General features: G+C 43.5%; 1 protein-coding gene across 2 annotated transcripts in view; it reads left to right on the top strand.

Annotated features, from left to right (window-relative positions):
• Positions 1 to 14,901, top strand: part of xpo6 (exportin 6) — a 123,441-nt gene extending 108,540 nt beyond the window's left edge. For both annotated transcript variants that reach the window (XM_041206138.1, XM_041206136.1), the window contains 2 exons: positions 1,363 to 1,593; positions 10,916 to 14,901. In XM_041206138.1, coding sequence (XP_041062072.1) covers positions 1,363 to 1,593; positions 10,916 to 11,017 — 333 coding nt within the window. In that variant the 3' untranslated portion in view covers positions 11,018 to 14,901. The remainder of the gene's footprint in view (positions 1 to 1,362; positions 1,594 to 10,915) is intronic.
• The last annotated feature ends 1,157 nt before the right edge of the window (positions 14,902 to 16,058 follow it).

Raw genomic sequence — 16,058 nt, 5'->3', positions numbered from 1 at the left:
CCCTTTAGGAAACACTGCAACATCTGCCAACCCTCGCCACATGAACAGATCAAATAATCAGGCTGCTGACTCTTATATCCTTCCTGTGATTCACATATTTGGTATGATTCCTGTAAAATTATGCCAGCATTGAAATCACTCCTTTGTTTTTACCTTTTGGCATGCAATGGCCATCTAGTGACCAGATTGGCAAAATTTAATTACTGTAATAGTTATCAAAAACTAGGGTGTTGGGAAGAGATCCTTTAGTATTTACATAGCAACTTGATGCATTTTACACTGAACCAGTTTTAGAGATGTTTATATTCACTCGATGAAGACATAGCATTTATTACCCAACACTAATTGCCCTTAACTGAGTGACTTGCTAGGCTATTTCGAAGGGCAGTTAAGAGTCAACCACATTGCTCTGGGTCTAGGGCCACACAGACCAGACTGGGTAAGGATGGCAGATTTCTTTCCCTAAAGGACATTAATGACCAAGATAGATTTTTACAACAATCTGTCAGTTTCATGGTACCCATTATTAATACTAGCTTTTTATCATAGATTTATATAATTAATTTTAAGTTCAGACATCTCCTGATGTCTGCTCCTGGTTTATTCTTAGTCCAGAAAAAAATCATTACCAAGTAATTTGAAGGCAACACAAAAAGTGGTGAATTTAGCTGTTTTTTTAATTAATTTGAATAATTTGGTAATTTGAATTCAACTTGAGTGAATATGGGTAGATTGTATCTTGGCATCCTGCAGTCCAGTGTATAGACATTTCAGCCTGGTAACACTTAGTGCTAAGCTTTTGCAGAACAAGTCCTGCAGATCTACTTGCTGTGGCTTAGTGGGTAACACTCTTGCCTCTGAGTCAGAAGATTGTAGGTTCAAGTCTCACTCTAGAAGCTTGAGCACATAATCTAGGCTGACACGACTAGTGGAGTGTTACACTGTCAGAGGTGCCATCTTTCAGATGAGATGTTAAACAAAAGCCCCATCTGTCCCCTCAGTGGATATAAAAGATACCACAGTACTATTTTGAAGATGAGCCAAGGGAGTTAACCCAGCCAATATTTAACATCACTTAAAAGAAGATAGATTTTTTGATCACTATCATATTGCTGTTAGTGAGAGTTTGTTGTGTGCAAATCAGCAGCTTTTTCCACAATACACAGTGACTACTCTTCAAAACACTTCATTGGCTGTAAAGCTTTTTGACATATCCTGCGGTCATAAAAGGCAATTGTTTTTTTTTTTGCTATAAGAAGGTCTTGTAGTCAGTGCCTGAGCAGATTCTTTCTGATCTTTCAGACCTTACTGAAGAAGCTGTTTTCTCCAAATACTCAACACGCCTTCCTGTTTTCTTCCCAGAAAATCTTCCGAACGACCATGCTGTTTCAGTTCATCAATGTGCTGCTGCAGGTGCTGGTCCACAAATCTCATGACCTACTGCAAGAGGAAATAGGCATCGCTGTATACAACATGGCCTCGGTGGACTTCAGCAGTTTTTACACTGTGTTTTTACCCCAGTTCCTGGGTAGTTGCGATGGTATCGACTCCAATCAAAGAACAGTGCTTGGCAGGAATTTCAAAATGGACAGGGTTAGTTACTGGAAGAGAACTGGAATCATACGAGGGGGCATCGGAAAAGTGGATGTAACTCAATGTCTGGGTGCTACAGCCAGAGGATCCCTTTCTAAAGTCCCCAAGTGCTTAGTAAATGCTGTATTGTAGAGTACTGTGTTTAGTAGCTGTGACTTCTCTCCATGGTAAGTATTCTTAGGTCAGAGGAAAAGGGTCAGAATGCACTTTCCAACTTGTGCGTTCCCTAAAACCTTGTGTAGGATGCCACTGCATTGAGGAATGAGCATTGTTTCACTGGAAGCAGTGTCTATCCAGGGTGCTGTACTGATGGATGTGCAAATGGGTCAGGGAGCCACAAAGTGAGCTGAGCAAGCTTAAACTGCAGTGAAGTTCTATTACAGTTATGGAGGTACCATTGCCCCCAACCCAAAATAACTGGGAGATTTTGGGCAGAGAAGTTGCTCACAGGCTGACGTGCCTTTCTCCCGTGTTTGAAAAGAAACCAGATTATGCACCAGCTGTTTTGGGGAAACTTCTAGTGTCTGAAAGACTGAGCAAATCTGGTGTCAACTAACCAGTTTATTCTGTTCATCTCACTGATTCTGTAAACAGTGGGCTCCATAGGGATTGTCAGTATCCAACTCTCTGGGGTCATTAAAGCCAGTCTGTCACAGCTCATTGTGTGTGGTCACACCATTACTGTGATTTGGTGACTGATTTGTAGACCACTAACTGCAGGCTGAAATATTGAAGCATTGTGCTGTCCTAAAGCCTGACGCATTGCAGGACCCAACTTCGTGACAGCTCCCTATCTGCAGCTATCCTCCATTCTATTGGAACTGAATCTGTTAATTCTGGCCACTGCATCGGTTTTATTTTCTAGGACATTGCCCCTTGTATCTGAAAGGAGAAGCTATACTTAAAAAAACAGTTTTTGCCTTTGCCTACATTGTCTTAAAAAGCAAACTAGTTAAGTATTGAGGGAAGAAGGAATAGAAGGATAGGCTGCGATGAGGTAAGGTTGATATTTTCTCCACTCGGATTTTTTTTTCTTTTTCCTCCTTAACTGTTTTGCTCCTTGCCCGGTTCCCTCAGGGATGCTCTCAGTTCCTGCCTCTTGTTCACCTTCCTGCCTGGTGGCCAGGTCAGCGCTTGGCACCGGCCCCTTGGCTACTTTCCGGGACCGCCTGCCCAGCCTCCAGACACCGCTTTCTTCTGGCCAAGACTGACCTTCCTCTGCCCACCCGGCTTCTTCTCGAAGTAAGGTTGGAGCATAAATACCAGCATGGATGAGTTAGGGAAAGTGGACTGTTTCTGTGCTGTGAATTCCACATCATTCAGCGTCTTTCTGCAGTTAGTCTTGGTAGATCTGTGTTTGACCTTGCATACAAACATTAAAGATTAGGAGCAGGAGTAGGTCATTCAGCCCCTCAAGCCTGCTCCGCCATTCAATAAGATCATGGCTGATCTGATTGTGGCCCCACTCCACATTCTGCCTACCCACAATAACCTTTGACTCCCTTGTTAGTCAAGAATCTATCTACTTCTGCTTTAAAAATATTCATTGACCTTGCCTTCACTGCTCTCTGGGAAAGAGAGTTCCAAAGATTCATAACACCCCGAGAGAAAAAAATGGCTTCTCATCTCTGTCTTAAATGGGCAAATCTTTTTAAACTGTGTCCCTTAGTTCTAATCTGTCCCACAATGGGAAACGTCTTTCAGTATCCACCCTGTCAAGTCCCTTCAGGATCTTACATGTTTCAATAAGATCACATCTCAATCTTCTAAACTTCAGCTGATACAGGCCCAGCTGTCCAATCTTTCCTTGTAAGATAACACCTTCATCAGGGATCAGTTGAGTGAACCTTCTCTGAACTGTTTCTAACGCATTTATCATTTTGTTTTATTCATTCATGGGATGTGGGCGTCACTAGCTAGACCCGCATTTATTGTCCATCCCTAATTGCCCTTGGGAAGGTGGTGAACTGCCTTCTTGAGCTACTGCAGTCCATGTGGTGTAGGTACACCCACAGTGCTGTTAGGGAGGGAGTTCCGGGATTTTGACCTAGCGACAGTGAAGGAACGGCGATATATTTCCAAATCAGGATTGAGTGGCTTGGAGGGGAACTTCTAGATGGTGGTGTTCCGATCTGTCTGCTGCCCTTGTCCTTCTGGATGGTAATGGTCGTGGGTTTGGAAAGTGCTATCCAAGGATGCTTGGTGAGTTCCTGCAGTGCATCTTGTAGCTGGCACAACTGCTGCCACAGTGCGTCAGTGGTGGAGGGAGTGAATGTGTGTGGATGGGGTGCCAATCAAGAGGGCTATTTTGTCCTGGATGGTGTCAGGCTTCTTGAGTGTTGTGGAAGCTGCACTCATCCAGACAAGTGGGGAGTACTCCATCACCCTCTTGACTTAAATTGTAGATGGTGGACAGGCTTTGGGAAGTCGGGAGGTGAGTTACTTGCCGCAGGGTTACTAACCTGTGGCCTGCTCTTGTAGCCACAGTATTTATATGGTTAGTCCAGTTCAGTTACTGGTCGATGGTAACCTGCAGGATGTTGATAGTGGGATATTCAGTGATGTTATTGCCATTGAATGTCAAGGGGTAATGGTTAGATTCTCTCTTGTTGGAGATGGTCATTGCCTGGCACATGTGTGACACAAATGTTAGTTGCCACTTGATAGCCCAAGCCTGGATATTGTCCAGGTCTTGCTGCATTTGGACATGGACTGCTTCAGTATCTGAGGAGTCGTGAATGGCGTTGAACATTGTGCAATCATCAGCAAACATTCCCACTTCTGACCTTATGATGGAAGGATGGTCATTGATGAAGCGGCTGAAGATGTTTGGGCCTAGGCACTACTCTGAGGAACTCCTGCAATGATGTCCTGGAACTGAGATGATCGACCTCCAATAACCGCAACCATCTTCCTTTGTGCTAGGTGTGACTGCAACCAGTGGAGAGTTTTTCCCCCTGATTCCCATTTATCCCAGCTTTGCTAGGGCGCCTTGATGCCATGCTAGATCAAATGCTGCCGATGTCGATGGCAGTCATTCTCACCTCACCTCTGGAGTTCAGCTCGTTAGCCCATGTTTGGACCAAGGCTGTAATGAGGTGAGTGCCCCTGGCAGAATCCAAATTGAGTGTCAATGAGCAGGTTATTGCTAAACAAGTGCTGCTTGGTAGCACTGTTGATGACCCCTTCCATCATTTTACTGATGATTGAGAGTAGATTGATGGGGCGCTAATTGGCTGGGTTGGATTTGTCCTGCTTTTTGTGTACAGGACAAACCTGGTCAATTTTCCACATTGCTGGGTAGATGCCAGTGTTGTTACTGTACTGGAACAGCTTGGCTAGGGTTACAGCAAGTTTTGGAGCACAAGTTATCAGTCCCATTACCCGAATATTGTCAAGGCCAATAGCCTTTGCAGTATCTAGTACTTGCAGCCGTTTCTTGATATCATGTGGAGTGAATTGAATTGGCTGAAGACTGGCATCTGTGATGCTGTGGACCTCCAGAGGAGGCCAAGTTGGATCATCCACTTGCAACTTCTGACTGAAGATTGTTGCAAGTGCTTCAGCCTTATATTTTGCACTGATGTGCTGGGTTTCCCCCATCATTGAGGATGGGGATATTTGTGGAGCCGCACCCTCCAGTGAGCTGTTTAACCGTCCACCACCATTCACGACTGGATCTGGCAGGATTGCAGAGTGTGGGTCTGATCCGTTGGTTGTGGAATCGCTTAGCTCTGTCTTTTGCTTGCTGCTTATGCTGTTTGGCAAATAGTCCTGTGTTGTAGCTTCACCAGGTTGACACCTAATTTTTAGGTATGTCTGGTGCTGCTCCTGGCATGCCTTTCTGTACTCTTCATTGAAAAAGGGTTGATCCCCTGGCTTGTTGGTAATGGGGGCTATGTTGGCTCATGAGGTTCGAGATTGTGGTTGAGCACAGTTCTGCTGCTGCTGATGGCCCACATCGCCTCATGGTTGACCAGTCTTGAGTTGCTAGATCTGTTCGAAATCTATCCCATTTAGTAGTGATTGTGCCACACCACACGTTGGAGGGTATCCTCAATGTGAAGATGGGACTTTGTCTCCACAGGGACTGGTAGTGGTCACTCCTATCTATACTGTCATGGACAGATGCATCTGCGGCAGAAGGCTGGTGAGGATGAGGTCAAGTATGTTTTTCCCTCTCGGTTCCCTCGCCACCTGCTGCAGACCCTGTCTTGCAGCTATGTCCTTTAGGACTTGGCCAAATTGGTCTGTAGAGGTGCTACCAAGCCACACTCTGATGGACATTGAAGTCCCCCACCCAGAATACAATCTATGCTATTGCCACCCTCGATGCTTCCTCTAAATGGTGTTCAACATGGAGGATTACTGGTTCATCAGCTGACGGAGAGGGTTGTGGTACGTGGTAATCAGCAGGAGGTTTCCTCGACCATGTTTGACCTAATATCATGAGACTTCATGGGGTCAGGAGTCGGTGTTGAGGACTCCGGAGCATCAACTTGCCGACTACATAACACTGTGCCGCCACCTCTGCTGGGTCTGTCCTGTCTCTGGGTCAGGACGTAACCAAGGATGGCATTGGTAGTGTCTGGGGCATTATCTGTAAGGTATGATTCCGTGAATATGACTATGTCGGGCTGTTGCTGTGAGACAGCTCTCCCAATTTTGGCACAAGCCCCCGGATGTTAGAAAGGAGGACTTTGCAGGACCATCTTTGCTGTGCGGAACGAAGCCATTTGGTCCATCGAGTCTGCACTGGTTCTCAAAGAGCATTCCACTTAGTCCCACTCTGCTACCTTAACTCTCTAATCTTTCAGGCAGCAATCCAATTCCCTTTTGAACACCTTCATTGCACCTGCCTCCACCACCCTCTCAAAGCTTGTTCCAGACTCCAACCATGCTATAGGTGAAAAAATTTTTCCTTGCATCACATTTACTCCTTTCACCAATTATTTTGAATCTGTGCCCTCTAGTTCTTGATGTTCTCTTGAGTGGGAACAGTTTCTCACTATTTATCCTGTCCATACCCCTCAGGATCTTGAATACGTCTATCAAGTCTCCTCTCAACCTCCTTTTCCCCCAAGAAAAACAGTCCCAACCTCGCCAATCCTGGAATTCCTTCTCTAACAGTACCCACACCAGACGGACTGCTGCAGTTCAAGGGAAATTAGGGATGAACAATAAATGCTGACCTTCTGCACTGCAAAGATGGTCCTGCAAAGTCCACCTTTCTAAAATCCGGGGGCTTGTGCCAAAATTGGGAGAGCTGTCTCACAGCAACAGCCTGACATAGTCATATTCACAGAATCGTACCTTACAGATAATGCCCCAGACACTACCAACGCCATCCTTGGGTATGTCCTGTCCCAGAGGCAGAACAGACCCAGCAGAGGTGGCGGCACAGTGGTATGCAGTTGGGAAGTTGCTGCTCCGGAGTCCTCAACAATGCTCTCGCTCTATGAAGAAATAAAAATAAAGCAATATAACTATATAAACTGGAATCCTATCTGAGTGTACTATGATGCTGCTAATGAATGCACAGCAGTTTTACCACTAGGAGGGAAGGAAGGAAGCTGGAGATGGACTTCCTCACACCTCATGCCAATCTGTGGCTCTTAGCCTAACTTGCCCACTTCCTCAAACTCCATCACCAGTAATCCTCCTCATAAATGGAATTGGGCTAAGCAGCTGCGCAATGAGCATTGTGGAGTGACTGGGCCTGGCCCTCAGACTTGCACACTCCTGGTCTTATTGAATCAATGAGTCATGCACCGCACTGCCAACTCAATCAGAAGTGGCTGGGGAGAAGTGACTTTTTCTATGTGAAGCAGCCCCTCCTCGCAAAGGCAAATGAGTGAGCCCATTAATGACAGTTCATTAATCTGCCAAAACATTCATACAGAGTTAATTCTGTAAGCATGGATAGAGAATTGGTTAGCTAACAGGAGGCAGAGAGTAGAGATAAATGGGTCCTTTTCAGAATGGCAAGATGTGACGGAGCGGAGTGGAGTGCCACAGGGATCATTGCTGGGGCTTTAACTATTTACTATTTATATCAATGACTTGGATGAAGGGACCAAATGTATGGTTGCTAAACTTGCTGATGACACAAAGATAGGAAAAAAAGAGAGAGGGATGATGGATATGCCAGATTGAGGTTACAGATTGTGATGGAGTACAATTCTGACAGGTGGACATGGAAAGGGTGTTTCCTCTTGTGGGTGAGTCCAGAAATAGGGGACACTGTTTTAAAATTAGAGGTCACCCTTTTAGGACAGAGATGAGAAATTCTTTGAAGGCCATGCAACTTTGGAACTCTGCCTTCAGAAGGCGGTGGAGGCAGGGTCATTGAATTTTTTTAAGGCGGAGATAGATTCTTGTTAGGCAAGGGAATCAAAGGTTATCGGGGTGGATGGGAATGTGGAATTTAAAACACAAACCGATCAATCATGCTCTTATTGAATGGTGGAGCAGGCTCGAGGGGCTGAATGGCCTACTTCTCCTATTTCGTATGCTACTGCTGATGACCCGCAGTGTCTCATGGATGCCCAGTTTTGAGCTGCTAGATCTGTTCTGTATCTATCCCATTTAACATGGTGGTATTATCGCATGGCACAATAGAGGATATCCTCAGTTTGAAGACGGGACTTCACCTTCACAAGGTCCGTGCACTGGCCATTCCTACCAATACTGCTATAGACAGCTGCATCTGCAACAGGTAAATTGTGCTAGCAAGGTCAAGTAGCTTTTTTTTCCATTTGTTTCTTTCACCAGCTGCTGCAGGCCTATTCTGGCTGATATGCCCTTCAGCACTTGGTCAGAATTGGCACTACTGAGCCACTTTCAAAGATGTATGGGGTACCTCAATGTCCAGAATACGTTCTGTGCCCTTGCTGCCCTCAGTGCTCCCTCCAAGTGACATTCTACATGGTGAAGTACTGATTCATCAGCTGAGGAAGGCTGGTAGATAGTAATCAGAAGGAGGCTTCTTCGCCTATGTTTGACCTGATGACATGAGATTTTATAAGCCTGGATTCAATGTTGAGGGCTCCCAGAGCGCCTCCCTCCTCACTGAATACCACTGTGCTGCCACTGCTGCAGGGTCTGTCCTGCCTATAAGAGAGGACGTACCTAGTATTGGTGATGGAGGAGTCTGAGACTTCAGCTGTAACATGTATTCAGTGAATATGACTGTCATTTGTTGTTTGATTAGTTTGTGAGACAGCTGTCATAATTTTAGTATGGGATTACCTTGGGATAGACAAGATGTTACTAGGGATTAGTGTTTAGTTATAGGGGGAGGGGACTTTTACCTTCAGAGTTGAGAAGTTTAAAGGGTGTGCTGATATAGTCTTCATGACCAGTGCAAACATTGAGGTGGCAGATATTCAAGACAACTGTAGAGGAATTAAGGATGATAAAGTAAATTCTTTACCCAGTATGCAGTTAGAATGTGTAATTCTCTGCTACAGAATGTTGCTACATCAATAAATGCTTTAAAAAGGGAAGTAACAACCTGAAAAAGTGGATTTTTGAATGATCTGGGAAGCCTGAGAGAGACTGAGAATGGACTAGGAGGCTCAGAGAAACAATGGCATAGACTGGATGGATCAAGTGGCCTCAGATTGTTTGTGAGAGAGACTGGTAGGATCGTGTGCCTAGGTTATCAGTCCGTTCCTTTTTATTATTTCTTATAGAAATTTGATACAACTGACTTATTCAACCTTTTTTGAGGGCAGTTAAGGGTTAACTGTGCTGTGGGCCTGGAGTCACATATAGGCCAGGCCTGGAAGATTTCCTTCCCTAAAGGACATTAGTGAACCAAATGGATTTTTGCAACAATTCAATAGTTTTATGATTATCATTGCTGAGATTAGCCTTTCAGTTAACTAAAATCCTGTAATGAATTTAAATTTCCTAGGTAGGATTTGAACTTGTGCCCCCACTGTTAGCCCAGGCCTTTTTAAAATCACCTTTGTGTAGGTGTAAAGTTGAATTTTTAACTCTTACAGTTCATTACATGGCGCAGCAGAGTTTCGGTTAGGGGAGCTGAATTTTAGAATGACCGATAGTTTCTATTTTGTAAGGCATTGCCCTCATGGATGGGAGTTTCAGGGGTTGCTGAGAGATTCTGATAAGCTGCTGTATTAAGCTAATAAAAAATCTGAGGCCACTTGATCCATCCAGTCTATGCCATTGTTTCTCTGAGCCTCCTAGTCCATTCTCAGTTTCTCTCAGGCTTCCCAGATCATTCAAAAATCCACTTTTTCAGGTTATTACTTCCCTTTTTAAAGCATTTATTGATGTAGCAACATTCTGGAGCAGAGAATTACACATTCTAACTGCATACTGGGTAAAGAATTTACTTTAACATCATCCTTAATTCCTCTACAGTTGTCTTGAATATCTGCCACCTCAATGTTTGCACTGGTCATGAAGACTATATCAGCACACCCTTTAAACTTCTCAACTCTGAAGGTAAAAGTCCCATTCCCCCTAAGTCACTCCCTATAACTAAACACTAATCCCTAGTAACATCTTGTCTATCCCAAGGTAATCCCTTCCTGTAATAGAATGCTCACAATTGTACACAAAACTCCAATTGTCCCCTAAGATTTTCTACAAGCTCGAAATGACCTCCAGCTTTTCTATTTTGAGCCTCTAGGAATAGAGCTGAGGAGTCCATTTGCCTTTCTATGTTCTTACGTGAACTGACCTTTCTATTCACATACCAGTCTTACTCAGGCCCTGTATTTCCTTGTCATTTTTATGAAGGTTTTGGCTGAAGTAATTAGATAACAATGGGTTTTCATGCAGCTGCCTTTTGGTAAGCATAATTAAGCTAAACTTGAAAACTGGGGGAGAGCAATGCTGTGTAAAGTAGCATACTACACTGGGTTTTCTATTCATACATTAGACAGTGAGACAATCGGGTTAGTTATTCTGATGTGACAAGTTATTGTTGCTGCAGGAATTTCGGTGAAGTGCAATGAGTGAAATCTCTGCGGTGTCCATTCAACAGACATTCAGTAGAAAGTAACCGCCCAAACATTGAAGTGAAGTTCCTGTACCACCGGAAGAGTTTTTGTTGCTTGGGTAACAAATGACAAAAGAGTGACAATGCTGCCACTCACACTAGAGTCTGTCAGACCCTGTGGCATAAATGATCCTATAGATACTGCCATTGTCTAATGGTGAAAGTCAGATCCAGTTTTATTCATTTTCTCCGCATAACTGAAAATTTGCTTTGCTGCAGAGAGGATTAGTTATAGAAGACAATGCTAACATTTCTCTCTCTCTCTCCCTCTCTCCTTCATGCTAGGATTTGCCTTCGTTTACACAGAGTGTACACAGACTTGTGAATGATCTGCGTTACTACAGGCTTTGTAATGGCAGTTTACCTCCTGGAACAATCAAGCTATAGCCCCTCCTGACTGATGCCTTTACCCTTGCCCTCTCGCCAGGCTGTCCAGTGCGACCTGCTAGCTGGACCCTTCAGTATGCTGCTGCAGCACTTTGTGTCTTTGTCCTGCAGGAATATAATGGTTGTATTCAGTACATTGACATGATGCAAACCAATCATGTAGCCTGCACTGAATAGACATCAATCATTCGCACCTTCGCATCGATGTGCTCCTCTCAGCTGTTTCATTGGATTAACGAGACTCTCCCGGGCAGTGCTACTGTGTTCAGCACTTTGTTTCCTCATTTGATTTGATTTGATTTGCCTTGAACATTTCTACTCTGTGCAGGCAGAGGAACTCTCAATTTTAGGTCATATCATTCCAATGTGATACCAATGGCACACGCTTAATTGATGAAGTGCTTATGTTGTAAACTGTATTCAGATCCATTGAATCACCCTCTCCAAAATGTATGCTGGATTATTTTTTTAATGAGAAGTTTTTAAGTTCGGTAAATTTATTTTATATTTTCATTAGACTTCCACTCATCTTTGTAACAATTCTCCTATGATCCCTTTCTCATATTAGTCGATCCTGTTCAACATTTATTGGCCTGTGCGTGTGTGTGTGTGTATGTATGTGTGCAGGAATTGTAGCTGTTGCAGAATGTAGGATTGAAACAGATGAGAACATGTGTGGTCAGTAAATGTAAAAGATCAAGTGTTTGTTTTTTACATTTATGTTTTTGCCTTTTAGTATCTAATTTATTCTCTGTTTGTCTCTGGACTTTGGTGAAAGTCCACTTCAGTGCGGTCACCAGACTCCAATAGAAGGGAGAATCCCAGCATGGACTCTTTCCTGGTCCAGCTCTTGGGCCATGGGTTACTCATTCGTCCTAGCCCAACATGTTTTACCTCTGAGCCTCTTCATTGTTCAACTCTGAATTTGCTGTCCAAACACCTATTCTCCACTCATTTGTTGGAGAGGTGGCATTGAAGGGCCAGAGCCTGCAAAAGATTTGGTTCTGCATTTTGAGAGAGAGAAAGTTTAGAGAACACTGAGGAGAGTAGGTAGGAAGAGAGCTTCAGGCATCTGTTTGTGGTTCAGCTTACTGTCAGGGAAGTGGGACCTGCAAATCTGGTAGGTCTGGAGTGGACATGTGATTGGCCAGAGTTTAGTTAGGATTTCTAACCTGCAAAAACAATGGTGCAGATTGTGAACATCGTGGAATTCTGAGACCCTGAGGCATGAAGAGGCTGGATTCTAGTTTGAAAATTTTGACAGGGTGATGTTTTCATGCTTACCTGTTGCTTTCCCAAGATTTCTATCAGCTACTCATTTTAATTGCCAGTTAGTGTTAGAGAGTTAAGCCACCTAGGCTGAATGTGTTAAATGGGCAGATAAAGTCTCCAGTATACTTGAAGATTAACCTTTTTTTTTCCAAAGGAACCAGTTGTTCCACTCTTAAATTATAGGTACAGAAATTCTAGGAGTTTGGAAAATGTGGCTTTTTTTTTAAATAAGTGAGGGTTTCAATTAATTATGTAAAACCTGGTTATCATCTACAGGATATCAGTGGCCTTTTCAGGAGCAATGGACTATACTGTCCTTTTCTACTGCAGTCATTAATATTAAGCAGGCCCCTGTAATTTAATCACAGGCCCTTGCCATTTAATCATCAACCTTCCTTCAGGTCGAGGAGGCTTCCGGCAGCAATGATATTTGGAGACTTGGCTCTGTGTGATGGTCTGAGTGTTTCCCAGATCCTAGTTGCGGCACAACCCTAACTCCATACTACCTTCCCTGTTCGTGGGGCGCTGACTCATGACCCATTTGTTCTCGGGCAACAAAATTAAATGTCTTGCACAAAGTTGTTTAACAAAAAAAACCCTCCAAACTTGTCCCTAACTTTTCAACATTTGTTTGACAGTTTTAAATAAAGCACCGGCAATTTTCATTCTCAGAACAAAACCTGGACCAAATCTCACTCTTCACAGTTGGAACTATATCGAAATGAACTTACCACACTCTGTCTTAGATCAGAACTCCCAACCTCCCCAGCACCCCCCTTACAGTGTGCTGCTTTAAACGCTGATAAGGGGAGCCCACTGCATAGTGCTTGGCACCAATTTGGCACAGTGACCAGTGTATATCACAGACTGGCACTGCTGAGGTGATTCACATAAGCAAATGTGAGCCCTCATAACATAGTAGCCAATTCTACACAGACTTGTAGTAAATGCTGGTCATCAAGTTTGTTCTGTATCTTCAGGAGTGGAAATGCACCTTGTAAATTGTGCAGCTGTCTTCTAGAACATTGCGAATGTTAGCAACACCTCACTGCCATTAACCACCTCCAGGCACCAGCAGTCTCTTCTGTGTTTGAATTTGTAGGCTGCATTGTGTAGTGCCTCTGTTTGACTCGATGATCTGAATCTACTGATTCCTTAGAAGAGAAGTTACTATTTAAAGCTGGGAAGATCTGACTTGAAGTATTTTTTTGGTTCTGAGCTGTGGATGTTTGATTCTGTCAGGGGCCTGCAATGAGCCATTTGTATTTTTACCCTTTGCCTTGATGAGCACATGAATAAATTAAGGTTTTTATAGAAAAAATATAATTTACATTTTGCTGCATGTTGTACAAGAACAAAAGGTACTCTGCAGCTTGCTGTAATCTTCACTAAATCATTTTCATTTCCATTAGACTGGAGTCATGCACCAGTCAGACATGGCAGATAAGTGGAAGTCTAATGTTTGTGGTACACTACCACCATTGATTGGACTTGATCTCTTAGATTAGGGCTGTTGCCAAAGCTTCTGTCAGCTCTGTTAGTTCCCGTATATACAATGGGGTATTGGCATGACCTTGCATCTTGCCTTTTTGTAATGAATCCATTCTCCCTCCATTTGGTTCACCCATTGCTTCCTTCTGCTTTGCTTTACTCCTAAGGTGGTGGCACAGAGGGTCTACCATAGGTTCCTCCATGCCCCATGTCAGCATTGTTCTGTCATCAGCTAATAAATGTGTATTTTTCCAGCGTGTCACCTGTTTCTCTGACCCTTCACCGAGGGTAGACAACTGTGCTCTTGCACAACATCCAGCAGATTGTGAAAAAGATTCTCTGGTTGATAATTGAATGGAAGATGAAGCCAAGCTTTGATCCTGTACTCTGGAGCTGGAATGGCGAGGTGTTTGTGCTGTGCAGATATTGGGCTTTCCTTGACAGAGTCCAATGCTGTGTATTTCCTGGGACCTATTTAGTGGTCCAGGCTCTGAAGCCACTAAAGCCATCATGGAATCCGGTGTCTGGAGTTGCTGGGTCCTCTTGGTAAGATTCCACATTATGGGGCATCTTCAGTGAGTCTTGTCCTCTGACACCTTTGGAGACACCCTGGGCTACTGAGCCTCCTACTGTATCGTTCCTTTATCCATTTGAAGAATGCGATATCTACAACATGATTGAACTACACTGTGGTATTTATACCAGATGCTTTCTGTACCTGAAAGGAATTTCCTCCCAGCGTACAAACTAAATGTGACGCAAATACCACAGTGTCACAACGTTGGTCTCACCATTGTAAAATATGGCTGACCAGCTTGTGTTGAAATTTGAAACTGTGTTTACAATTGTACTTAGAATGCCTGTATTTGTACAGTCACTGCAAGTATGTGCAAGACAGGTGCTGCCTCATGCAGCTTGCGCCATGTACAAAGTGGACTCTGTTTATTTTTTTAGGATTATGGTAATACTTTGTGAAAAAGTGGATATCAATGCGATTATAAACAGGTTCCAGCTTTCACCAGGGCTGTGTCAGTGTTTCTGGATGTAAATATGAGACTCTGTATTGTGCCTGAACACTTACAATGAGAAGTGTATTAAAACTACACACTGGTTTTACTGTTTGGGTTGATTCTGTGACATTCCATTGCAGAACTCTAGTCTTTTAATAAGTTGCAATTTTTCAACGTTTGTGTAGATATGACTTTTTTAATAAATAATGATCCTAATAAGTGTTTGGCTTCAGCAGGCATTTGAGAATTATCAGGGTCTCAGAATCTCAGCACAGCTTGAGGACACCTGTACAAAAGCATCTGTATCACTGCCATAGGAGCACAGGTTCAAACGTCGGAATCACCCCCTTCTGTACTGTCTACAGTTGTAACTCTTTCGAGTACAAACACGTTTCCATCTGTTCCTATTCAGATGAAATTACACTATTTCATAATTTGCCACGGTGAAATTTGAACTCTTGATCTTGGGGTTACAAGCCCAGTAACATAACCACTTGGCAGTTGTACACAAGCTGTTTATTTAAACTTGCAGAATTCTCCATTAAGATTGGGGATAACTCATCGCATAAGAAAGATTTCTACATTCTTTGGTTCAGTAAACTTATCCCCTTCCCCCACGAAAAAAATCAAATATCACATAACGAGTGTAAAACCAAGATTATTGCAACAAAGCCAGGAACCCTTTTAAAGCCAATGTATTTCAATCACAGCTTTTGGTCCTATTCATTAAGGTCTCATGAAATAGAGATTAGCAAAAGATTTTCCCCCGATGTTGCACATGTGGTGGTTGGGAAGGCAGGGATTTAGGAGGGGCGAACAGGAAAATGAAAGGTGCAGCAAGTGCTGGGAAGGGAGTTTAAAGCAGAAAAATATGTCTCCAAGGATCCATGTCTGTAACAGGTGTTAGTCCTTTTCGGGGGCCTAACAACATTTGAAACTTTGTGCCAAATTGTGGAAGCCTGAAGGCAACTTGCATACAAGGCAGCGAATAGGTTGGAGAGGGACTCGAGCAGTGGCTTGTGTTGACATTGTGGAGCTGGGAGAAACACTCTCGAACCTCCGTTCTATATTCAAGTAAGTTTATGTTTAATTACTTTTTTTGCAGTAGTCTTTTTAAGGACCTCTGGTAGGTAGCCTAGTGTGAGCTTACTGAAGTAACCATGTGAACTCATCTTCACCACGTGTACTGACTTTCAGCGAGTACGATGCGAAGCCGTAAACCAACAAATGGTTTTATTCAACATCAAACCTAAATGAACACCATGCAC

Source organism: Carcharodon carcharias, chromosome 15 (assembly GCF_017639515.1).
Source record: "Carcharodon carcharias isolate sCarCar2 chromosome 15, sCarCar2.pri, whole genome shotgun sequence".
In the NCBI taxonomy this organism is placed as follows: Eukaryota; Metazoa; Chordata; class Chondrichthyes; order Lamniformes; family Lamnidae; genus Carcharodon; species Carcharodon carcharias.
The sequence above is the reverse complement of the archived record's forward strand: the minus strand, read 5'-3'. Positions and strand labels throughout refer to the sequence as shown.